Source organism: Schistocerca americana, chromosome 2, assembly GCF_021461395.2.
Source record: "Schistocerca americana isolate TAMUIC-IGC-003095 chromosome 2, iqSchAmer2.1, whole genome shotgun sequence".
Lineage (NCBI taxonomy): Eukaryota > Metazoa > Arthropoda > Insecta > Orthoptera > Acrididae > Schistocerca > Schistocerca americana.
Window position 1 is genome coordinate 655951451 of NC_060120.1, and position 26721 is coordinate 655978171.

General features: G+C 45.1%; 1 protein-coding gene across 1 annotated transcript in view; it reads left to right on the forward strand.

Annotated features, from left to right (window-relative positions):
* LOC124594290 (glutamate receptor ionotropic, kainate 2-like) overlaps nt 1-26721 on the forward strand; it is a 285982-nt gene that overhangs the window by 106677 nt on the left and 152584 nt on the right. Inside the window, exons 5-6 of the mRNA XM_047132653.1 lie at nt 10303-10460; nt 23231-23372. Coding sequence (XP_046988609.1) covers nt 10303-10460; nt 23231-23372 — 300 coding nt within the window. The remainder of the gene's footprint in view (nt 1-10302; nt 10461-23230; nt 23373-26721) is intronic.

Below are 26721 nucleotides of genomic sequence, written 5' to 3' on the forward strand. Positions count from 1 at the left end.
TATTACCCGATACTCATCTGACCAGAAATCCTTGTCTTCCTTCCACTTCACTTCACTGACCCCTACTATATCTAGATTGAGCCTTTGCTTTTCCCTTTTCAGATTTTCTAGTTTCCCTACCACGTTCAAGCTTCTGACATTCCACGCCCCGACTCGTAGAACGTTATCCTTTCGTTGATTATTCAATCTTTTTCTCATGGTAACCTCCCCCTTGGCAGTCCCCTCCCGGAGATCCGAATGGGGGACTATTCCGGAATCTTTTGCCAATGGAGAGATCATCATGACACTTCTTCAATTACAGACCACATGTCCTGGGACATGTGCGTTCCTTTCCTGGTTTGAGGAGAGGGATGAGGATTGCCTCCCTCCACGAGGTGAGGAACACGCCTGTCTCCCATATGAGATTAAAACATTCGAGGAGGATTTCCTTTGACGCCGCTGGTAGATGTCGAAGCATGGAGTACCGGATGCGGTCGTAACCTGGTGCAGTGTCAGAAGTCTCAGTAAGTGCCGATTCAAGTTCCCACACGGAGAAAGGGGAGTTGTAGGCCTCAGAACTGTTCGACCGGAAGTCCAAGTTCGCTCTTTCGACAGTCGCACGGTAGCGACGAAACGCTGGATCCTGGGTTGCAGTGGCAAAATGCTGTGCCAGCGTCTGAGCAATGGTTCTGGGTGTCGTTTGGAGGCATCCCTGGTTCAGGACTGCAGCTGTTGGTAAACGGCTGCTTTTACCGGAAATCCTCCGGATGGCTTCCCATACTCCTGCCATGACCTTTTCTTGCTTTCTTTAATGACACGGCGTGCCCTGGCTCTCGCGATTCGAAAGGCGGTAAGATTGACCACTGTTGGGCGGCATTTAAATCGGGGAAGAGCCGCACACCTGTCCCGGATGGCTGAACGGCACTCTTCTGTCCACCAAGGCACAAGGCGCCGCTTAAGAGGGCCAGAAGACTGTGGTATGGACAGGTCAGCAGCATGATGGATCACAAGTGTGATGTGATCCACCCATTCCTGTACGCTGTTGTGGCGTTCAAAGACAGCCAACCGAGTGAACAGTGGCCAGTTATCCCTGCCAATCATCCATGATGGCGGCCTCTGCTCCAGCAATACACTATCCAGGAGATGAATGCGGATGGGGAAGTGATCGCTGGAATGAAGGTCGTCAATAACCTCCCAGTGAACAGAGTCAGTGAGGGTTGGAGAGCAGAAAGATAGGTCAATAGCTGAGAGTGACCAGTAGCAGTAGAGAAATGAGTCGGAGTACCTGTGTAGAGGATGCACAACACTTGAGATGTTAGGAGGCTCTCCAAAATTCGACCTCGAGTGCAAAGAGAAGTGGAGCCCCACAGGACATGATGGGCATTGAAGTCTCCCAGGAGGAGAAATGGGCCAGGAAGTTGGTCGATAAGATCTGTGAGAGCGTCTAAGGTCATTGCATCCAGAGGGGGTAAATAAAGGGAGCAAACGGTAAGGCTCCGACGGGAATGAATTTCAACTGCAGCTGCTTGCAGAGCAGAGGAGTGGTGGTCATTATTGACAAACATGGCGACTCCGCCTTTGGCCCTTTCTCCAGTCAGGTCATCTTTGTGATACAACGTATAGCCCCTTAGTACAGGAGCATCAGATGGTTTTAAATGCGTTTCCTGTAAACACAAGCACAGGGGGCGTTGCCGTGCTAGGAGGTTCAGTTCCTCCACAAGTGCCCGGAATCCATTCATGTTCCACTGTATAATGGGAGCCATCTATCAGGGTGGGAGTACCTTCATTCTCACTTTCTGTCGGGGAGGAGAGCCCACAACAGGTGGAGGCTCAGTTTTGGGGCGAGATGATTGCCCCAGTCTGACATCAACCTCCATCGCCTCTGAAGAGGAGTCGAGAGAGACGTCAGAGAGAATGACATCAACATCAGCAGACTGTATAACTTCAGTCTCCTTTATCGGGCGAGTCTTTACCTTTGGCTTTGGCTTAGATTTTCTGGCCTGAGGTGGCATTGGAGCCAAAACCTCAGAAGCAGTAGGGGGTGTAGCAGCGCTGGGCAGTGCACAAGACTGGACCTGGGAAGGGGCGGGAAGTTCCATGACGTCAGCTACCACGGACCACGGCCTGGTCAGAAGGCCGGGGGGAGCAGCAGGCTTCACAGGAACGGCAGCAGCACAACTACATTGACAAACGCAGGTGCTAGTGCTGACAATAGCCACCTCCGTTTGTGTAGCGGCATCGGTTTTCAAGACTGGCTGTTTCAGAACGGAAGAAAAGGAGGCAGCGAACGTGGGCGGCTGCATGGACTTGTAGATTTTCTTTGCCTCGCCATATGGGATGCGTTTGGTGGTTGTAAGTTCCTGGATCTTCCGTTCCTCAAGGAAAACTCTGCATTCCCTACTCCACACAGGGTGATCCCCAGAGCAGTTGACACACTTGGGAGGAGAGGAGGAACCAACTCCCTCATGGGCGGCTTTACAACATTTCCCGCAAGTGGCTTCCCCTTTACAGCCGAGAGTAGTGTGTCCAAAGTGTTGGCATTTAAAACACCGGATAGGGTTGGGGTAATAAGGCCGTACACTGAGACGTAGGAAATCTGCCTTCACATTCTCTGGAAATTTGGTGCTGTTAAACGTAATGATAAATGAGTCAGATTTCATGAGAGCACCATCCACCCGTTTCATAACGTGTTGCACGTCGACAATTCCTTCCTGGGACCATTCAGCCTTCAGTACGTCTTGGGGAATGTCAACGAGATCTCTGCAAGTCACAACACCCTTGCTGTAGTTCAAGGTGTTGTGAAATTCAGTCTCTATCGCAAACTCCCCAAGAAATTGTGCCTTCTGAAGGTTCTGTACTTGCTGGAAGCTAGATGTTTCAATCAACAAGGTGCCATTTCGCAAGCGCTTTACAGATTTTAATGTGCCAGCAATACCTTCTAAGCCCTTCTGGATATAAAATGGTGAAACTTTTTCGAAACTCCCATCTTTTCTTTTAATTATAAGAAACACATTCTGCGAAGCAGTATGCGTTCTGTTACTACTACCTGAATCAGGAGGACTGGCTACACGAGCCCTCTTGATAGATTGGGTGCTAGAACCTACCAACGGCCCACCCTTTCCGCTAGGAGGAGAAGAAGAAATGTTCGAGGGTTCCATCTCGGTCCCACGAGCAGCTACGGAACTAGGAGTCCACCTAGACAGAGCCCCGCGTGCCTAGGTAAGCCTTACAGAACTGAGGTGCGGCAGGTTTCCCAGAGGTTGCCCGCTAACGACTGTTCCACCTCAACAGCCATGCATCTCATCAGCGCGCAACACACCTTGAGATTGAGGGGTTGTTTATAGAGGTTTATTCCATCCTCGCGATCCAGGCGGCCAAGCCAAGATCCCCATTCCCTGAGACACACAACATTCCACCGCCGCGCCGCACGGTGGTCGCTGAAGTATGCTCAGAGCTTACGGTGACAGTGGACCGGCGGCGCTTACCAGTTCCCAACTCAGGAACCCCGGGGTCGCCAAGCCCGTACCCAGCAAATGAATGCTGAGCCCCTGGGGGCCGCTTGATCTGGAACCGCGCGACCGCTACGGTCGCAGGTTCGAATCCTGCCTCGGGAATGGATGTGTATGATGTCTATAGGTTAGTTAGGTTTAGTAGTTCTACGTTCTAGGGGACTGATGACCTCAGCTGTTCAGTCCCATAGTGCTCAGAGCCATTTGAACCAAGCCAAATCTCTCAAATCATCCTGCTTCGCCGAAAACGCCTTCCCAAATGTCGCATTGCATTTCACGTACCTGGATTTAAAATTGTTCTCCACCATTGCTTTTTCCTGTCTTTTTTTCACAATTCTTACCAAAACTTATGCTGCATGTGAATGAGGCTCATTGTCCAGTATTCAATGCATTTCTTGCTTTACTGTTCGTTTGTTACTGGAATCAATACTGTCTTTGAAAGGTCTTCTGGCCACTCACCAATGTTTTAGTTCTTGTTCTTTAGCCTCGATATTCATTTTATTCCTACGTTAGCCTGACACTCAAGTATTTGTCCTCGTATTCGTATCTGTACCTACTGCTTACCCATTTTTTCATAACAGGTATTGCACTCTTCACTTCTTCCATTATAATTGGTGGTCCTTTCTCACCATCATCCACGTCATTCAACGAATAAAGTTCGGCAGCAGTTGGTTTGTAATCTCTGTCACATAGTTCTTTCAAATAGCCTCCACATGTCTGGGGAACTACTTCGCTATATTTGTACACTATATTTTCGTCTTTACTGAAAATGTCCAGAGTAACAGGCTTAAACTGTTTTGCTCCCTTCTTGTAGTCTTTAGTGTCTTACACAGTATATCATATTATCTTCCTCTCATGTTTGTTAGTAGCATCCCACTCTCTCTGTAGCCACACTTTATTCAACCCTGCCACAAAATGTAAACTTTGAGACTACCTTGAAGTGCTGCTCTGAGTTCTTAGACGTTGATTGTGACAGAACAGAATGGTCTACGATATCTCGAGATAAGAATCGAATGAATTTTATTTCAGTCATTCTGAAATGTGCAGAATGACGCCTCGGAAACCAGCCCCACACGGTACACATCAGCAAGGGAAGCCGCCGTAGGAGAGTGGGACAGGTTAGAGGCGCAGTACCTTCAAAACGCTCAGTGGGTCTTGCCAGGAGGGTACTGTAGTAGTACGTGTAGCTCACAAGGAAGGCACTATACATTTCCATGCAAACTGTATCTACTATGACTTTGTAGGCTTTACCGGCATAATAAGTCTTGGAAGTCTCTTCAGGTTTCCTGCCGGATCCTAAAACCAATTTGACTCGATATTTCAGCTATCCAACTGGTCGCCATCTTCATGGAGAATGCTGCTTCTGCTGATGAGTTCCGCTGAGAACTGACGCCTGACCGCTTTATCACCCATAGTCGCCAATTTAATTTATTTATGGAGGACTTCGAGGATATGGTACTGAGGACTTCAGCTTTGCAACCAACGTGCTTCTGGAGATACGTGGATGATACCTTTTTCGTCTGGCCCCATGGACGTGATGCTCTGAATAGATTTTTGGACCACTTCAACTGTCTTCATCCCCTCATCAGATTTATTATGGAGGTTGAAAATGATGGGGTGCTTTCATTTTTAGACGTTATGGTTTACAAAAAACCAGATGGTACTTTGGGACACAGTGTTCACGTAAAGCCCACTCGCACAGATCGGTATCTGCATTCTAAAAGTTGTTATCCACCACACCAACGCAGTGGCGTCCTTAGGACTTTGGCACGCAGAGCATATGCCGTATCTGACGCGGACAGCTTCTGGCTCGGAGATTTTCTCCTTTCAGAGACTGGGTGTTGTGTTGTCCTAATCATCATCATTTCATCCCCATCGACACGCAAGTCGCCGAAGTGGCGTCAAATCGAGAGACTTGCACCCGGCGAACGGTCTACCCGACGGGAGGCACTAGTCACACCACATTTACATTTAGCTTAACCCAAGAACTTGCGCATTTGATGGCTGTTGTTAAGGAAAATGGATACTCCGTGAAGCAGATTCGTCGGGCTATGGAGTTTGGACCATCTCTAGAGGTGCATGTAGAGGAACATAAATCGGTGGCCTTTCTTCCTTATGCTGGAGCCCTATCATTTAAGATTGGACGAATTTTTAGGAACTTAACATTAAGAGTGTGTTCCGTCCACCTTCTAAGATTAGGGCACCACTCGGCTCTGTGAAAGATGACTTGGGGCTTAGGAAACCCGGTGTATACAAAATTCCGTGTCAGTGTGGGAAGCCTAACAATGGCCGTTCGATTCGCACTGTTCATGACAGGTGTGTGGAACATCGCCGTCATACGAGACTACAACAGCCGGAAAAATCGGCAGTAGCAGAACACTGCTTAAATGAGGGACACGGTATGAAATTTGATGAAACTGTGGTAGTTACCAAAATTTCCGGTTTTTGGAACAGTGTCTATAAAGAGGCGACCGAAATTAGGTTGGCTGATAATTTAATCAACAGAGACAATGTGTTTCCTCTTAGCAGGACGTGGAATCCTGTACTATCTCGCATCAAAATCGAACGCTCTTCGGTGTGGCCCTGAGTGCGATATATCGTTGCCGCCAGTGTTCTACTAAGGGCGGCGCCACCTCCCTGTCTTGGAGGGCAGCAATCGTGATGGGCGGCGCATGTGCCGTGTACTGAACGCTGGCCTATATAGGACGTCGATTTGCAGCCTGGCGTCAGTTCTCAGCGGGACTCATCAGCAGAAGCAGCATTCTCCATGGCGATGGGGACCAGTTGGATCGCTGAAATATCGATTTTAGGATCCGGCAGCAAACCCGAAGAGACTTTCATGTATCTATTATGGTTTTTGTTTGTTTAGAAATATGAGATTCAGGCGTGCATTCAGACTTCGGTTCTTGGAGACTGGGGAGATCATAGTTTGTTCCTGCCACCGTCCCTCTCCCCCAAATATAACTTAGCGCCTCCCTCACTTTTAACGAGTCGCAGACGCCTAATATTTTAAAAATTATATCAGTATTTTGTTATTATTGTATGAAAACATTTAATGTCATTTGTTGCCGTAAGTATTTAGTAGATCGCTTCAGCATACCTATCATGAAATTGAAATTCAGATTAATACATTGTGTGAAAAGCATTTGCCTGAAAATTTGAGTAGTACCTGCGTCGTGCAATTGTTTTAAGAACCATTACAGCAGTAAACTTTAATCTCTTTGAAGACTTCCTAAAATGCACGTTACAAAATCAAAGAGTGCTGCCACCACTTTCAGTATTTCACTTTGACCTAGGACAGTGAGCACAGGTTTGCAGAATATAACTATGCTACCGTATAAATGGGAGGGGGTTTTTACTGTCGTTTCCATCTACGTTCGGGGAGGCCAATCTTTCTGTTATTTTATCTTTCTCTTTATGTCTTGCTTTCTGTCAACTTCTTGGCGTTTCCCGGTTCCACCTGTGGACTCACGCACAGTACCAGGTTTCTTGTTGGCAACAGGTGTTGGCAGATCCCGTGAGTGGGCGCCCTTTCTACAGCCGGTAACCCCGCAAAACAATCCACTTGGGCTGACACTCACAACGGCAACTGAAAAGTACCTTCTGTTAAACGAAGGTTGTAATTTCTTAAAATTACTTGCCATTATCGAGACTGTTAGTTGTCACGATAAAGCATTATCTGAATGTCAGAAAGTTTGGAAAATACTATACCCTGACAGATAGAAACGAATACGGACCCTGAAAACACGATCGGATGTCAATGTAACTTCGTACACGTGCACTCCATCGCGGTTTAGATGGTATAAGTGATAAGAGTTGCAGTTCTCTGGAGTGTAGAATGCCCACAATAGTGCAATAGGCAAAAGTGTTTAGTGTTGTTGTCAGCTCTGGTATGGCATATAATTGACTTGTACAGTGTCATATCTTGAGTGATCACTCTGAAGCACACAGAGGTGGCCCGTACTCGTATGAGACATCTTTATCAGCACCTGACGGTTTCAGAGGGGGACTCACTGTGGGTCTCCGTTGGGTGGCTGGTCGAATCGCGCAGTAACCAAATTTGAGAGCAATCCAGATGCAAGCGTGGACCCACGTTGGACAGCATGTGAACGTGAGGGCTGGCATACTCGTCGTCAAAGTTGTAGTTGGCCATGTCTGACCACAACAAGGGAAGATCGGCGAATTATGCACGAAGCATCGAAGCATATGAGAACAAGTACTGGACACCCTGCAATAATCTGTGTCATCCCGCCCCAATGGTGGGAGCTGGCAGTACTCGGATTAGGGTTTTACCATCGCATACGTAGACTGACATTAAAAATACAAAAGGCTTCGTTTGAAGTGGTGCCTTGACGGGTAAGCATGGACCTGATGAAGGGCGCCACATAATGGTCAGCGACGTGAGAGGACCCTCCTCGGTGAGGAGGGTGGCAATCTGGGAAGAGATCCCATTCGTCAAATGTTTTGTAGAGACACATCGGTGTTACTCCTGGCTTCGTGATATGGGAAGCCATTGGGTATGACTTCAGGTCATAGCTGATAGTGACTGAGGAAACTCTGATAACACAAACTACATCAGGATCCTGCATCCTCCTGTGTTACTTCTTAAGCTGTACTACCGTGGTGCCATTTCTCAATAGGACAATGCTGTTCCACGCATTGCACACGTCTCTATGAACTGTCTCCGTGATGTTGAGGTACTCACTCAGCCAACAACATCCTCGGATCTCTCTCGGATGCAACATGTGTGGGACCAAATTGGATGTTAAGTCCTTTCCAGTTCCAATATCCGTGATATCAACAAACAGTTACGACATTCGTGGGACAGATTGCCTCAGGAGAGGATACAGTGATTTTATGACACTCTGTCCAACCGCATCAGTCCATTCATCTGGGACATACTGCCTAGTGGGCTCATACTGTCAGAGAATTCACTCAAGGTTGGCGCCGGTGGCGACACCTACAACGTGCTGACATGAGGAAAGTTTCCAACCGATTTCTCATACACAAACAGCAGTTGACCGGCGTTGCCTGGTGAAACGTTGTTGTGATGCCTCGTGTAAGGAGGAGAAATGTGTATCATCTCATTTCCTGTGGTGTTGGCAGAAGAGCCAACACCGTGTTGCTAGAGGAGGCCAAAATGCACGCATTTAGCTCACGCAGGCTGGCGTCAGGAAGGAAGGACTATACTGACGTGAGGTCTGCAACATGACAAGGAATTAGAATTCAGAAAGCGGACGTAATTAGTTTGATACTTTAATCCATTAATGATGAACGTCGCTCTTGACGGTAGATGATTCACAATATTGTCTGTTCAGAATTCATTCTAATTACTGAATATGGCGCCTTGCTAGGTCGTAGCAAATGACTTAGCTGAAGGCTATGTTAAACTGTCGTCTCTGCAAATGAGAGCGTCTGTATATTGTGAACCATCGCTAGCAAAGTCGGCTGTACAACTGGGGCGAGTGCTAGGAAGTCTCTCTGGACTAGACCTGTCGTGTGGCGGCGCTCGGACTGCAATCACTGATAGTGGCGACACGCGGGTCCGACGTATACTACGGACCGCGGCCGATTTAAAGGCTACCACCTAGCAAGTGTGGTGTCTGGCGGTGACACCACATTTCAGGCTTTGATAAAGGTCGGATTGCAGCCTATCGCGATTGCGGTTTATCCTATCGCGACATTGCTGCTCGCGTTGGTCGAGATCCAATGACTGTTAGCAGAATATGGAATCGGTGGGTTCAGGAGGGTTGTACGGAACGCCGTGCTGGATCCCAACGGCCTCGTATCACTAGCAGTCGAGATGACAGGCATCTTATCCGCATGGCTGTAACGGATCGTGCAGCCACGTCTCGATTCCTGAGTCAACAGATGGGGACGTTTGCAAGACAACAACCATCTGCATGAACAGTTCGACGACGTTTGCAGCAGCATGGACTATCAGCTCGGAGACCATGGGTGCGGTTACCCTTGACGCTGCATCACAGACAGGAGCGCCTGCGATGGGGCACTCAACCACGGACCTGGGTGCACGAATGGCAAAACGTCGTTTTTTTGGATGAATCCAGGTTCTGTTTACAGCATCATGATCGTTGCATCCGTGTTTGGCAACATCGCGGTGAACGCATATTGGAAGCGTGTATCCGTCATACTGGCGTATCACCCGGCGTGATTTTATGGGGTGCCATTTGTTACACGTCTCGGTCACCTCTTGTTCGCATTGACGGCACTTTGAAGAATGGACGTTACATTTCAGATGTGTTACGACCAGTGGCTCTACCATTCATTCGATCCCTGCGAAACCCTACATTTCAGCAGGATAATGCACGACCGCATTTTGCAGGTCCTGTACGGGTCTTTCTCGATACAGAAAATGTTCGACTGCTGCCCTGGCCAGCACATTCACCAGATCTCTCACCAATTGAAAACGTCTGGTCAATGGTGGCCGAAAAACTGGCTCGCCACAATACGCCAGTCACTATTCCTGATGAACTGTGGTATCGTGTTGAAGCTGCATGAGCAACTGTTCCTGTACACACCATCCGAGCTCTGTTTGACTCAATGCCCACACGTATCAGGGCCGTTATTACGGCCAGACGTGATTGTTGTGGGTACTGATTTCTCAGGATCTATGCACCCAAATTCCGTGAAAATGTAGTCACATGTCAGTTCTAGTATAATATATTTGTCCAATGAATACCCGTTTATCATCTGCATTTCCTCTTGGTGTAGCAATTTTAATGGCCAATAGTGTAGAATAGCTCGTTGCGGTGAGCGTGGACTGAAGCTGGTATGAGCTGGGCGGCCTGTGCAGGCGCTGGTGGACGTGCTGCGCGAGCTGAAGTGGCGGTCGTACACGGTGCTGTACCAGGGCGACGAGTCGCTGGTGCGCCTGCGCAGTGTGCTCCAGGAGAGGGAGCCCCGGGACCCGCCCATCGCCGTCCGGCAGCTGAGCCCAGACGGCGACCACAGGTACACCTGCATCGGTTACCTCATATTAATGACAATCATTTTGCCGTTTGAAAGTTATCTTAATAAATAAGAGAGGTTAAGAAGATTTGCTTTACTTCTGGATTGTTTCTTCCTGAATGTAATGTTTTTTTATAAATGTAAGCTGTTGCATACCAAAAACTTCCACTCACAGAAAATAAATGTGGGCATAAGTTAACCTCACATTTACTGTTAAGGACTAAGTCTGTCTGCGAGAATGAGAAGCAAATCTGACTGCAAGAGTGTAATGAAGTTGCCTGTCTGAATCAAAACTGTCTGTTGGAAAATGGTTCAAGTGGGTGTGAGCACTATGGGACTTAACTTCTGAGGTCATCAGTCCCATAGAACTTAGAACTACTTAAACCTAACTAACCTAAGGAATCCCACACACATCCATGCCCGAGGCAGGATTCGACCTGCGACCGTAGTGGTCGCGCGGTTCTAGACTGTAGCGCCTAGAACCGCTCGGCCACTCCGGCCGGCTGTCTGTTGGAAAAAAAAAGACTTTGATTTTTATCAAGAATAATTAGCTCAGCACTGTTAATTGACCCCGTGAAAATGAAAACTTGTGTGTTAAGTATTTGGCTCAACTGTGTTGTTGCAATGGAAAACGACGTGCAACTGCTCTTCTGGAAAAAGAAGAAAAGGCGTGTCTCTGTTTCTGAGCTGCTACTAATACAGAGGATCGTGGCATCGCAATGCGGGCTCCTGAATACATGCAATGCGAACTAGGTTCTCATAAAATTAATTATCTCTCACAAAGAAGAATTTTCATCAGGTAATGGGATCTCCATAATGACTTAGAATAATCTGAGTTACTTTCGAGAGAAAAAATTCTTCTCAAGAAACTCTATTGAAAGATAAAAAAACCCTCAAAAATTTCTTGGCACTATTCCATTTACAGAATTTCACCATTGAAAGCTTGGCAAGCAATAAGGAATATTTCATTACAAACTACAAATACGTAAGGTCAACACTGAACAAATACAAAACTGTACCTCAAAATGAAGATTTATTCTAACGCAAAAGCTCTCACACTAATGATTAAATTCTTTCCGTCTTTTAAAATCCTTTATCACTGATTGTGACAAAACCTTATAAAAGTAGTAAGAAATTCCTGATTTGGATGTCTGTGTTGAACCAAGAATGCCTAATTAAATGCTGCCGCAATAAAGTAAAGCATGTTCATTAGTCACCTCAAATCCCAAACTTCTCAAAATAATATTATCTTAGTTTCTGAGGAAAAGAAATTTGTTAACATCGAGTATATATTTAAGTGTCAGTAAGTCTTTTCTGAAAGAGTGTAGCCATGTATGGAAGTGGAACGTGGACGATTGATAAATAGTTTAGACAAAAAGAGAATCGAAGCCTTCGAAATGTGGTGCTACAGAAGAATGCTGAAGATTAGATGGGTAGATCACATAACTAATGAGGAGGTATTGAATAGAATTGGGGAGAAGAGGAGTTTGTGGCACAACATGACTAGAAGAAGGGACCGGTTGGTAGGACATGTTCTGAGGCATCAAGGGATCACAAATTTAGCATTGGAGGGCAGCGTGGAGGGTAAAAATCATAGAGGGAGACCAAGAGATGAATACACTAAGCAGATTCAGAAGGATGTAGGTTGCAGTAAGTGCTGGGAGATGAAGAAGCTTGCACAGGATAGAGTAGCATGGAGAGATGCATCAAACCAGTCTCAGGACTGAAGACAACAACAACAACAAAGCATTCGTATTCATTTTTTGTACTTGTCTCCAGATAAGTTTCATTGTCCTAGCGAAATCCTTCACTGTCGAGGTGTCGCCTTGCGAGGGGGCTTTGCAAAACTCAAAGGGTGATGGAATCTTGCGCCCAAAAATTATTTCGTGTGAAGATAACCCTGTGCTTTGGTGAACTTTCAGTTGTTTGCAGCGATGACGTAGGCCAATAGGACGTCCAAATTGTTATGCTAGGAATTTATACAAAAACTCAATATTTTCGCAATTGACCTGTGGACTCGTTCTGTGCGGCAGTTGGCTTGAGAATACAATTTTTCTGTCCATTTGAAAGGATTTACCAGCTTCTGGTGGTTAAGTTCTGCTCTTTGAGCTGAGGGAACATATTTTTTCACGTATTGGTCCATGTGCTGTTTACACATCATCCACCAATAGCTCTGCAGTGCCCTCCTTTCCACTGCTCTTCGACACGAATGTCCCGCTAAAATCGAATCATGCGCTTGTCTTAACACTTCGTCCCGCAAACTCTGTGGTACCACTAACTATGGCCCATTTCGTGTTGTCTGATGGAATACTCCATCTTCCGTGCACAACTGCTGTTGTTTAGGAAACTGCTGACAGTCTGGGTCAGCACTTTGTGCTGTCCTCCGTCCACGTACGTCAATGCCTGTGCATTCCTTATCATGTGCCTTACAACTGAGTCTGTCCACGTTAGCGTACGACCTTCCTGGCCGATGTACTACCTCGTAATCGAATTTGCTTAACCACCATCTACTCTTTGGATCTTTAAGTCTTAAAAGCCACTTAAGCGCTGCATGATCAATCACACTTGAAATCGTTTACCATACAGGTAACAACGGAAGTACCCAATTTCAAAAATCACTAAGAGCACTTCCTTCCCTGTAGAGGAGAATTTCGTTCAGCATTATTGACCTGCCATGAAGCGTACACAACAGGGTGCTGCTGTACATCTGTTTCCCGACTCCAAATAGCTCCTAGTGAAAAATCGCTCAAATCACAAGAAAGAATAAACGGTTTTTCAAAAACCACGTAGACCGAAACGAGACTGGATGTCAATAGATCTTTTAACTTCTTGAACGCCACTTGATACTCAGCTGTTCAACGAAACTTTACTCCTTTCCATAGCAATTTCTGCAGATTTTGGAACATATCTACGGTAGAAATTCGCGAACCCCGAATAAGATTGCAGTTCCTTTAGCTTGGTGGGCGTTGGATAATTTTGAACAGCGTCAACCAGTTTTGGCTTGGTATGAATTCCATCCTGCCCTATAATGTGACCCAAAGTCGAACTTCTTGCGTTACAGAATGATACACTCCTGCTCATAAATCAAGGATAATGCTGATACATGGTGGAACAACGCTCTGGTGGGCGATTTGCGGGTTTAAATCACCTCAGGGTATGACCTGCGGTCGTTGGACGGTGGCGCTGGCAGCAGTCCACAAACACAGAGGTGTGTTGGTGCATGTCAGAGTACGGTGCAGTGAGTAAGTGTGCAGACGTTTTCAGACGTGCTAATGGTGACTGTGTTGAAAATGGCTCAAAGAACACATATTGATGACATTATGAGGGGTGGGATACTAGGGCGACTGGAGGCTGCTCAAACACAACAGGTCGTAGCACAGGCCCGCCGTGTGTCACGAAGTGTAATCTCAAGATTATGGCAATGATTCTAGCAGACAGGAATTGTGTCCAGGCGCTACAGTACGGAACATCCATAGCGTACAACACCACAAGAAGACCGATATCACACCATCAGTGCCTGCAGACGGCCACGGAGTACTGCAGGTAGCCTTGCTCGGCACCTTACCGCAACCACTGGAACAGTTGTCTCCAGACACACAGCCTATAGACGACTGAACAGACATGGTTTATTCACCCGGAGACCTGCACGGTGCATTCCACTGACCCCTGGTCACAGGAAAGACCGTAAAGCCTGGTGTTAAGAACACAGTACATGGTCATTGGAACAGTGGTCCCAGGTTATGTTCACGGACGAGTCCAGGTATAGTCTGAACAGTGATTCTCGCCGGGTTTTCATCTGGCGTGACCAGGAGCCAGATACCAACCCCTTAATGTCCTTGAAAGGGACCTGTACGGAGGTGGAGGTTTGATGGTATGGGGTGGGATTATGATTGATGCACCGACACCCCTGCATGACTTTGCCAGAGGAACTGTAACAGGTCAGGTGTACCGGGACGTCATTTTGCACCAGTACGTCCGCCTTTTCAGGGGTGCAGTGTGTCCCACCTTCCTCCTGATGGATGATAATGCACAGCCCCACTGAGCTGCCATCGTGGATGAAACTGTCAGGAAAACAGCTCCAAAACAAATGTAAGATTGACGCTGTCCTGCAAACCTTTACACAACTATTCTCGTAAATCTTTCAAGGCCACAATGAATTCTTCAGACCTCGCATTTTCTTTAACAGCAGTGAGCTTAGGGAACTGGACTGTCTTTGTCAGAATGTGCCCCCTTTCAAACGCATCCTCATAAAATCAAAAAGAAGTTACTGTGTAGTGTCTTATTGAGTGAGGGAAGTGGGCGGTCAAGTCCACTTAAGACGCGAAGTTCAAATGGTTCATATGGCTCTGAGCACTATGGGATTTAACTTCTGAGGTCATCAGTCCCCTTGAATTTAGAACTACTTAAACCTAACTAACCTAAGGACATCACACACATCCATGCACGAGGCAGGATTCGATCCTGCGACCGTAGAGGTCGCTCGGCTCCAGACTGTAGCGCCTAGAACCGCACGGCCACTCCGGCCGGCAAGACGCGAAGTCTGCAATCCATTCCGCATGGTATAATGTTCGTTCCTGCACTCCTTTTTCCTCCAGAAATTCGACAATAGCGGTTTTTAAATCGAAAGATCGTTCCAGGCATGCCCCTTGTCATAACCAATGTACTTAGCAGTAATACATGAAGTCTCCTTATCGTTCAGATCCATTGAAAACTGTAGCAACTGACAGGGAAGAAATGCCTGCAACTTGAGAAATTTTGCTGTTCATACCTCCACATCTGCTCCATGTCTGCAAATCTAGGACGAAGTGCTTCTTGATGTACAGAACAATGAATCCCGTCTGTCGATCGTTATAACATGTTGTTCTTTCATTGATCAACTAAATCTTTAAATTTCGGAGAGGTTGGACACTACCAACGAAGGACAGAACGAACGACAACAAGATCGAAACAACAGAGTCACAAGAAAACCTAACAACCACGTCCACTCGTAAACAGAACAAGAAAGTAAAAAGCTGTCTAAGGCAAGGCAATGTGTCCAGAGACGTACGCAAGGTTAGACTGACTAGCTGAGTTTTTTTTTTTTTTTTCCTTTATTGATTTTCAATTCCCCCCCCCCCCCCCAAGGGGGCGGGCTGGCAGTAGCCTAGTACACTGCTCTACAGCCTACAGACTTTTATTTTAAAAACAGAAGAAGAAAAGAAACAAGAAAAACAGGTGATGAAATGGTGACATAAAGTGTAAAATGGCGGAAAAATGCGGAAAGTTAAAACAGAAAGCAAAAGGGGTTGGTAATGTTAATAAAAGACACAGGAATCAGACAAGTAACATAGTACACACACAATTAAAAAACACAGCGACAGTCTGATTTCTGTTCGCAAGAAATAAAAGGCACACCCAGCGACAGTATGATGGCCATTCGCAACACTTCCCAAAAAACACAACACGGAACACTTACTGTAGAACACTCACTGTAGAACACTGCACGAAAGTGGCGGCACAAAGATGACACTCCAGAGCCAAAGGCAGATGGGGGGGGGGACCTGGAGGAGGGGGAAGAACAAGGAGAGAGGAAGGAAAAAAACCAAAAAGGGGGGAAGGGAACCAAGGAGGGAGAGGACTAATAAAGGGGGAGAAGGGCAGACGTGAGAGGGAATGAGAGGAGGCAGAGGAGGGAAATGGAAAAGGACGCGGGGGAGAGAAGGGAGCAAAGAGAGGGGAGGTGGGAAAGAAAGAGGATGGAAGGGGGGGGGAGAGGGAGCCTCGGAAAAGGACAGAGGAAAGGAGGGGGAGTGAGGATCAGAGTTGATAGGAGGGGCAAATGGAGGGGGAGAGGGCATCATCCGGGAGGGGGAGTTGATGGAAGCCACCTTGGGAAAGGAGATGTAGGGTGTAGAGATGGAGGGTAGGGGGGACTAGCTGAGCGAGAGGCAGGCGCTTAAGTACTCTATCGGGGGTGCCGCTATTGGCCGCTGGAACCACGTGTTCAACTGTGGCGCCCTCACACTAAATGCAGGCCAGTACGCGGGCGCCGCCACAGCTTAGAGCGCGATGGTGCAGAGACCTCTAGGGATCTTCGACGTCGATGACGTCAGGCGGGGATTCAAATTCCGCGGCGCGCGGTACCAGAACGTGAACATCGGACAGTGTGTAGTATGCACATAAACGCCTGCCCACTAGCTGTGCGGTCTAACGTACTGCGTCCGGAGCGGGAAGGCGTGCCGGTCTCCGGCACGAATCCTCCCGGTGGATAAGTGTCGAGGTCCGGTGTGCCGGCCAACCTGTGGATGGTTTTTAATGCGGTTTACCATTTGCCTCGGCTAATGCGGGCTGGTTTCCTTTATTCCGCCTCAGTTAGACTATGTCGGCGATTGCTGCGCAAACACTGTCTCCACTTACATATACACCATACTTACTCTACCACGCAAACATTGCGGTTACACTCGTCTGGAATGAGAAGTTCCCGGGGGGAGGCACTGGGGGCTGAACCGCACAGTAACCCTGGATTCGGTGTGGGGCGGCGGTGGGGTGAATGGACTGCTGTAGCCTGTTGTGCGGTTGTGTACCACTGAGGGCTACGGTGAGGACGAAGCCTCTCCGTCGTTTTCTAGGTCCTCAGATCAATACATACAAACATGCACATAAACTGTTTTTGGTGTGGACGAAAGGGTCACGTACAAAAAGATTAAAAACAGCAACGTTGCAGGCATTGAAAGAAATTTACTCAATCAGATCGGGAACGCCATAACAGAGATCAGCAACAACAGGAGTTTTAATCACAGGGTAGATCTTGCGGACAGCAGTTAAACGGCGCATGTGGCGGGATGTCCACTGTGCTATGCTCCCAATAAGAGTTAGCGCATGTGAGAAACCAGTGGCAGACTTTTTCTGACCAGCTATGTGGAGTATAAATTATGTAAAATGTTGTTAGATACCGGTTCTCAGGTATCGGTTGCAAGCAAAGAAGTATTTTGGTCAAACAGGTTAAATGCATTCACTGGACGTTAAGTGACGTAGGTGGAGAGCGTGTAAATTCACTCGGTGCTGGAATGTTGAAGTTCCTTCGGTCGTTACCGGCAGGTACGACATGATTTCAGACTTGATTTCCTGGTTCCACATCGCGCCATAATTGACCTGGAACGGCATATGGTAGGAAATGGAACTTTGGTTCAACTAGGCTCTGTAGGCGGATTATCTTCACTGTCGCAAGGTCCACCTCATGGCCAGGAGAAACCAACTGAACTGCGCACAAGGTCCTTTAAGATCAGTTCGCTGGATTGCAGACAGAAAGCTACAACAAAGGTAACCTGGATTGATGTTGGTACTGACCTGCCAGAGAACGCGTTGTGCATCATCAAATCTTTGGCGGATAATGAAGTACTGGAAGCAGTTAGTTGTTTTATATGACGTAGCATGTCCTGCGTTCAGGAGGCAGGCCGCACTAGAGTGGTGCCTGTCGGTATTGATAATTTTGGCCCCTTGGAAGTAAAGTTGTCACAGGATACCCTGCTTGTGAATTTAAAAGATGAAGATGAACTAGATCGTGGTTTTTTAGCAAGTTACACAATTCTAGGAGGGTCTGACGATTGGTCAGCGCTAAGGAGTAAGGTAGCACATGTTGAAGATCAGGATAGAGCATTAGTACGAGGAATTATTTAATCTGTCGGGCCACTTACCCGCAACATCGCCTTTTAAGTACCGAATTCCTATTGGAAGCTAAGCACCCAGGCATTTACAGCCTATTATGGAAGAGTTTATAGATTAGCAACTTTGAGACTGCATCATAAAACCTAGTTGCAGCCCCTAGTCTGCTCCCATTGCAATTGTAGGCCAAAAATCACCAGATGGTGGCAGAGCATATTGTGCCTGTTCTGATTACCGTTTCCTCAACCAGAAAACGGTGTCGCATGCGTTACATATGCCTAATATATCAGAGACAGTGGACAGCTCGTGTCAGTTTTGGTACTTTACAACATTGGATTTGCATAGTGGTTACCATCAGTTGGAAGAGACGTAGGAGGACCGGCCGTAAACAGCTAGGCACTTTCAGTTTCACCGCGTGCCTTTTGGACTTAAAAACGCGGCGGCAACCTTTCAGCATTTGCTGGGTAGTGTGTCCCACAGATTAAAACCAAAACAGTGCATGGTAAAGCTGTACGACATAATGGTGTAGCATGGTTCACGTTGAGTTTACAGAAATACACTTACGCTCATTAATTAAGAATAACTGCAGAATGTGGTGCCACACAACGTGGCACTACACAAAACTTGCGCTAATAGCATAGGCACATAGGGAACACACACGACACAGATCTGTAAGTCCACGGTATTGGTGATAATTTGAGAAAACCGTCCCGAAACACATGTGCTACAAAACGCCACTGTTTCCTGCGCATATACCTCGACATCAATATGGAATATGATCACCATGCACACGTACACCGGCCGTACAACGGGTTGGCATACTTTGGATCATGTGGTCGAGCAGATGCTGGGGCATAGGCTCCAATTCTTGCACCAGAGCCTGTCGGAGCTCCTGAAGTGTCTTAGGTGTTTGAAGACGTCCAGCGATACGTCGACCGAGAGCATCCCAGACGTGCTCGATGGAGTTTAGGACTGGAGAACAGGCAGGCCACTCCATTCGCCTGATATCTTCTGTTTCAAGGTACTCATCCACGATGGCATTTCAGTTGAAAGCCCTGTGCGTGTACAGACATAAGTGATTGACCTACAAGATAATTGCAATCTTAACTGTTTTTCTTGCTTTCTCAGGTAGTGTTTCTACGTCTCCATAATTAAGTTGCAAATATACTACAATCAAAGTATTTGTGTGAAAGACGTTTCTGGGATTATGAAACTAAATAAATCAGGATTACGTAGTAACTTGAGTGCAAAACACTGAAATTGCCTACGTCTGCCCGTATAGCGACAAGACGTGCCAAGTAAAAATTATATTGTTTCTTCAGAAGGGTTCAAAATGGTTCAAATGGCTCTGAGCACTATGGGACTTAACATCTGTGGTCATCAGCCCCCTAGAACTTAGAACTACTTAAACCTAACTAACCTAAGGACACCACACACATCCATGCCCGAGGCAGGATTCGAACCTGCGACAGTAGCGATCACGCGCCTAGAACCGCACGGCCACACCAGCCGGCTCTTCATAAAGACAAAAATAATTAAATGATATTGAAAGTTCCTTTTGCTTGTGATCTACTTGTTGAGAAATATAAAACTAAGCCGTAGGTAGTGCGAGTGCCCCTGTTTTCCCCTCTTCCCCTATCTCACGCTCAGACAGCATGCGTGCCGGCGTGCCGGTTGAAGAAATGTGCAGCGAGGCCGAGCGCTTTGGCCGAAATCTTGGCCTCCGCTGAGTTACAGCACGATCTATATCGTGACCTCTTACACTCGAAAATCGATAGTCAGGCAATCGATGCCCAAAGACACACTGACACATTGAACAATGACTGTTAAATTTTTAAATTGTTTCTTGCCTACTTAGCATCCTTTAACATCAGCATACTTTTGTGGCAATGCAGTACATACAGGCTAAGACAGGTGCTAGCACTTGTCATTAGACACTCCATCTGAAAGCTTTATACTTTTTAAGATGTTAAAGAAACTATGGAATGAAAAGTTAAAACTGTTTTCAAACTGAATCACGCATTTCTCAACGAAATTTAAGGAAATAGGAACACTTCATTCACTACCAGTATAAACAGTAAATTTTTAATCATTTATGCTGGAACTGATTTCCTATACTTCAATATATTTGAGAAATGTGTCAGAACAATGCATGACTGAACGACCTTCATGTTTTTCTCAATTAATAGGAACAATAAAAGACAGAAAATTCAGCATTACACACTATTATTATGAATCGACACTAATAATTTTGCAGTTCTCTGTGTTTTTAATGAAACAAATGCTTAACGAAATTTGTTCTCTGTAATTTAGTGTAAAATAATCACCTATTTACGCCTATATCTGTAAGATTACTCTGTGGTTAACACTTTAGTCCCTGGCAGAGGTTCAGGGAACCAACTTCATACCATTTATCTACTGTTCCACCATCGAACATTGGGTGGGAAAAGTGAACACTTAATTCTTTCCGTACGATCTGCGATATCTCTTATTTTATTTTATTGCTTATTTCTTTCTATGTGGATTGACTTCAATGAAATATTTGTGCGTTCAGAGGAGGAAGCTAGTGATTGAAATTTCGTGAAAAGATATCAAAGTAACAAAAATTTCCTTTGTTTTAATGACTGCTACCCCAACTCGCTTACATATGTGTGACACTATCTCCGGTATTTCGCGGATAGCACATAACGAGCTGCCCTTCTCTGAAAATTTTCGATGTCCTTCAATCCTATCTGGTACAGATCCCATACTGCACAGCAGTACTCTAGCAGAGGACAGACAAGCGTAATGTACGCAGTCTCTTTAGTAGGTCTGTTGCAACTTCTAAGTGTTCTGCCAATAAAAAGCAGACTCTGGTTTGCCCTCCCCACATTTTCTACGTGTTCTTTCCAATTTAAGTTGTTCGTAATTGTAGTTCATAGTTATTCAGCTGTTCCTCATTTCGGGTCAATTGCCACTTTTCACATTATACAGACATTATGTCTAAGTCACTTTACAGTTGGTTTTGATCTTCTAATGACTTTACCAGACAGTCTAAGGGAGGTACTCAGACTGTCACCTAAATCCTTTATATATACTAGGAACAGCAAAGGGCTTATAGTACTTCCCTAGGATACGCGAGTTACCAGTTCTGTTTTACTCGATGACTTCCTGTCAGTTACTACGAACTGTGACTTTTCTGAAAAGAAATCGCGAATCCAGTCACACTACTGAGACGATACTCTATAAAATGCAGTTTAATTAGAAGTCTCTTGTGAGGAACGGTGTCAAAAGCCTTCCGGAAAATCTAGAGGCATGGAAACAATTGGAGATACCCTGTCGATAGCAGTCGTTACTTCGTGTGACTGACGAGCTAGTTGTGTTTAACAGGAACAATATTTTCTAAATCCGTGTTGACTATGTGTCAGTAGACCGTTTTCTTCACATAACATATTCGTAAAGGTAGATATACCTGTGTTAGTAAATGCAGATACACTTTTATTAACATACTACAGCCTAATCTACATATGCTTGCCTTACTACAGCATAATACAGAAAAATGTAGCAAATAGACATGTGCAAAGTTTATTGAAGCTAATGAGGAAGACTATCTGAAGCCCCTAACAAGTTTCTGCAGAGACTAATTCATAGAAACAGTTAAATTGACTGTACTCTCGCTATGTATCTTTGAAAATTACTCACATAAAATGCAATACACAAAATGAGGGTGATTCATATTTTGAAGTGAAACTATTCATATTAACTGGAATCGATGCCAAAAATACATACATTTTTATTTCTTTTATATAAAGTCACAGTTTCTGTGATTGTGAGTCTGATTGTGTGACTGAGTGTAAAAGACGCAAAAATATAAAACCTGCATAACTTTTCCCAATAGACATCACACTTCCAAAAATAATACCAAGTAGATTATGTGTATTCTGTATAACAAAGAACCTCACTAAATAAAAATCTCAGAAAAAACGACCACTGAAAAATAAATAATAATAATATTACCTTATCCTAGTTTATCAATATGGTACAAAAACTTGGAATGATTGAAGTAGGGTGCGCGAAGTAGGTGCGCGAATTAGGGTGCGCGAACTAGGGTGCGCGAACTAGGGTGCGCGAACTAGGGTGCGCGAACTAGGGTGCGCGAACTAGGGTGCGCGAACTAGGGTGCGCGAACTAGGGTGCGCGAACTAGGGTGCGCGAACTAGGGTGCGCGAACTAGGGTGCGCGAACTAGGGTGCGCGAACTAGGGTGCGCGAACTAGGGTGCGCGAACTAGGGTGCGCGAACTAGGGTGCGCGAACTAGGGTGCGCGAACTAGGGTGCGCGAACTAGGGTGCGCGAACTAGGGTGCGCGAACTAGGGTGCGCGAACTAGGGTGCGCGAACTAGGGTGCGCGAACTAGGGTGCGCGAACTAGGGTGCGCGAACTAGGGTGCGCGAAGTAGAGTGCGCGAAGTAGAGTGCGCGAAGTAGAGTGCGCGAAGTAGAGTGCGCGAAGTAGAGTGAATGCAGTACAGGGAGTGTAACTGAGTGAGTGAGGTAGAGTAACTGAGTGGGAGTACATTGGAGTGGAATGAATGAAGTAGAGGGAGTGAAGCTGTGTGAATGAAGTAGAGGGAGCCAAGTAAAATGACCAGAATGGAATGAAGTTAGTGAAGAAGGGTGTGTGAAGTAGAGTGAATCAATTAGAGTAAATAAAGTAGAGTGACAAAATAGGAGTCGCTGATGGAGTGTGAATGAATTTGTGACTGACTGGGTGTGAATGCATTTGTGACTGATGAGAAGTGAGTATAGTGGAATGAGTGAAGCAGAGTGAGGGAAGGGGAGTTAGTGATGTAGAGTGAGCGAAGTGAGTGAAGTGTAGTGATTGAAGTGAAGTAAGTGTGTTGTTGGGCGAAGTAGGGTCAGCGACATGGTGTGAGTATTGTAGGGAGTAACGTGATGAGAGTTAAGCAGTGTGAACTAGATGACATGCAAATATATGTTTGCTTTTCTTGAGCGTAAATTACAATAATAATGTTATATAACTATAGTGAAATTGTGTTTGGAGTATCTGCATAAATCGATACATCCTATTCAGTTTCCTGAAATGATGGGAAGACATATAAATACTTCTTCTATTGTGTGCTTTCACTTGCAGGTCTTTGCTGAAGGAGATTCGGCAAGCGGGAGAGACTCGTCTGGTGCTGGACGTGGACACGGAGCAGATCCCAGAGGTGCTGTGGCAGGCCAATGAAGTCAACCTCATGGGCCTTTACCAATCTTTCTTCATCACCTCACTGGTAGGCATGTTCAGGGCGTTACCACAAGTTCTTGAAATAATACCCAGATTTACAATTCCGCCGAACTGATTTTACGATTATTGAACTGTGATACAGTAGTTTCTCTAGTGCTATTAACACTTTAATGTTTGGATAATAAGTTGCCGTCTCTTTAATCTAAGAATAGATGATCAATGCAGCTAGCCGCTATCTCTGTGTAATGTCTTGTCTGTATAGACGTGTATCTGTTGTCTTTAAGATCCCATCACCTTCACACATAAGTCTATACAGTAAAGTAAGACCCTCCCAGATCTTGGCTGATCCGTGACAAGACAGGCGAAAAATTAGACTAATGGAGGATTATTAGTATTATCTCTATTTTCATTCGCCCTCTCTCTTTCTCTCCTTTATCTATGTATAGTTTTTAATATAAAATTTAATTACGTGATATAGTGATAAAAAGAATCAGCCAAATAGAATCTTTGGTGGAGTCCTTCGTCTTGGTAATCAGCGGCTGGCTTGCTGTAAGAGATCTTTACATTTATTATTACTGTTAAACATTGCAGTCAGTTGGAAGAATCAATCGTTTGGACAATTTGTCGCTTTTACGAAAGATTGCGAAATTCCAGATGTGTACGAAGCGATTTTGGACGATTTAACACAGACTCAGTGATTGCAGGCTCTCTTCGACACAGCTGAAACTTCCCCACTAATTAGAGGGCCAACGTGATCAACAAATGATTCAGAAAGAAACTCATTCGTTCATTCACTCCAGAACAAAAATGTCACAAACCTTATTTATGGAGGAAATCGTGTATTAAATCCATCTCCATTACATGTCCAGATCTCCGGTGATTCCACGCCTTAATTATTTTCCTTTTACAATCTCTTTCTCTTCAAAACAAACCGGTAGCGGCACAAATGTTAATTGGCTCGCTTTAGCGAGAAGAAAAGAAGAATATGTATCTCTCAGAAACACGTCAATCCCTCAACAGATACTCCAGAAGCTGTCCTAGTTACAACTCTAACAACCTTGGAGACTGCATATATGCCTCTCTGTTATTTCAAAGAATAAATGCACTAGAAAATACTTTGGCGTCGACGAGCTGTCACCGCATCTATTACGAGAAAATCAGATCAGATAACTTTTCCAAAGTGAATGAATGTGGATGGTTTGATTGAAAATGATTAATTGGTGCGTGGTAGAGGGTATTTGCTGTGGGGACATCACATGCTCTTTCTCATGTGCGCCTAGTGCAGATCTCAGTTGCTCGCAGTCTGAACTTTTATCAACTACTTGCGAATACTAGAGTCCATGCATCATCTTTCTATTTAATCAGTAATTTTTTCTCGACACAGAACAATGACATACTGTTCCCTGCATCCGACTTCTACGGTTCTGACAGTAATTGAGCGCCAAATTTCACATTTATTTAAAAATCAAGTCTCTGTTTTACTGACTAAATTATCTCATTAATCTCGATAGCCTCTTTTATTGCACTGGTGAGACTAGCACTTGGCAGTGTGTGTACAAGCAGATACTGGACAAAAAGTATCAGAAATCAGGCATTATAAATGTGCTAAAAGTGGATATAGACTTTGAAATACTTCTCACCCAGCAGTGATTTACGACTTTGGTATAAAAAAACTGCACTTGTCATCCAACCCCGCCTTCCTCTAGCCGTCCCGTCGCACAGTAGTCCGCATGGGCTCTTATTCTGTGTTTATTTAAGACCTAGTTTAGAATCCTGGGTATTATCGTAATAAATATATTTATTTAAGATTTAATTTATTAACTAATTATTCTTATCTCGATATTTACATCACACTTATAGTTACCGCTGTAATTTATTAGCGACAATGACCACTGCTGTATTTATGTCACCCTTGTCTTTATTGGTGCAATTTATTACCTAATTAGCTTACCCAGGAGTCCTTATCCCAATAATTTATTATTCAGTATAGCCCCCGGGTATCTTTACAAGATATCAGAGGTCCGTATATTAATTAATATAACTTATGACACAATATGGCGACGCAGTCTAAAGATGATTGCAAAAAACGGTCAAAAACATTTTACAGGCATTGCCACCACTATGATAAGTATAAAATAGCACTAAATACAAGATAATTAACAGTTACTGAGGTAATATAAATTTTTATCGCTGTTACTTATGAATAATGATTTTACAAAGAATGTAGCTGCTGTACTTGTAGTTACCCACGCAAAATAATCAGAACTAATTTGCAACATCATCATCCAAAGACACACGAAAATTACCACAAATTCGAGTCTTTTAATGTTTAAGCAATTTGGCTGTGTGCATATCGTAGGATAGAATGGAACAGAAACATTTATGTATGTAAACAAATAGTATGTCAGGGTAGTTCCATGTGTTGCAGCATACCGACAAGCTCGTGTAGGAGAAGAACAGATGTTATTTATACAAGGGCAGGTTGCTTATCATAATACACGAGTATCATTAAAGATTTATGATTTGGATCATAGCCATCAAAATCGTCTCGAATGGGTTGGGTAGGGTATTGCAGTGTGTATCACTTTTACAGCGCAAGGATACAATATAGCTGTCAAGCTACTGCCATCAAACAATTAATGCTGACAAGATACATAAATAAGTCTAGAAATTCAGTACTTCACGATTACACTATTGTCAGCAAGACATTAGAAACAGTAACAACCGTATCGCTATATGCTGCGTGAAGTACTAATGCTAAGTGTAAAACAAACTCTTTCTTTAAAAAGAGTGTCACTGACGCACTTACAAGCAACGGAATTAGTGGGAATTGCTAATTTTGATTCCTTTGCGATCATTCTACATGGGCGATCTGAAAAGCAGAATATAGTGGCATTAGTGTATTTTGTGACTACAGTTCTTAGTACGCCTGAAACTACCTGGCAGATTAAAACTGTGTGCTGGACCGAGACTCTAACTCGGAACCTTGCGTTTCGCGGGCAAATGCTCGTTCGATCCTCGGTCCGGCATACAGTTTAATTTGCCATGAAGTTTCATATCAGCGCACACTCCGCTGCAGAGTGAAAATCTCATTCTGGAAGACTACATCTTTTTAATAGTGAGTTGTTGTTGTGGTCTTCAGTCCTGAGACTGGTTTGATGCAGCTCTCCATGCTACTGAATCATGTGCAAGCTTCTTCACCTCCCAGTACCTACTGCAGCCTACATCCTTCTGAATCTGCTTAGTGTATTCATCTCTTGGTCTCCCTCTACGATTTTTACCCTCCACGCTGCACTCCAGTACTAAATTGGTGATCCCTTGATGCCTCAGAACATGTCCTACCAACCGATCCCGTCTTCTAGTCAAGTTGTGCCACAAACTCCTCTTCTCCCCGA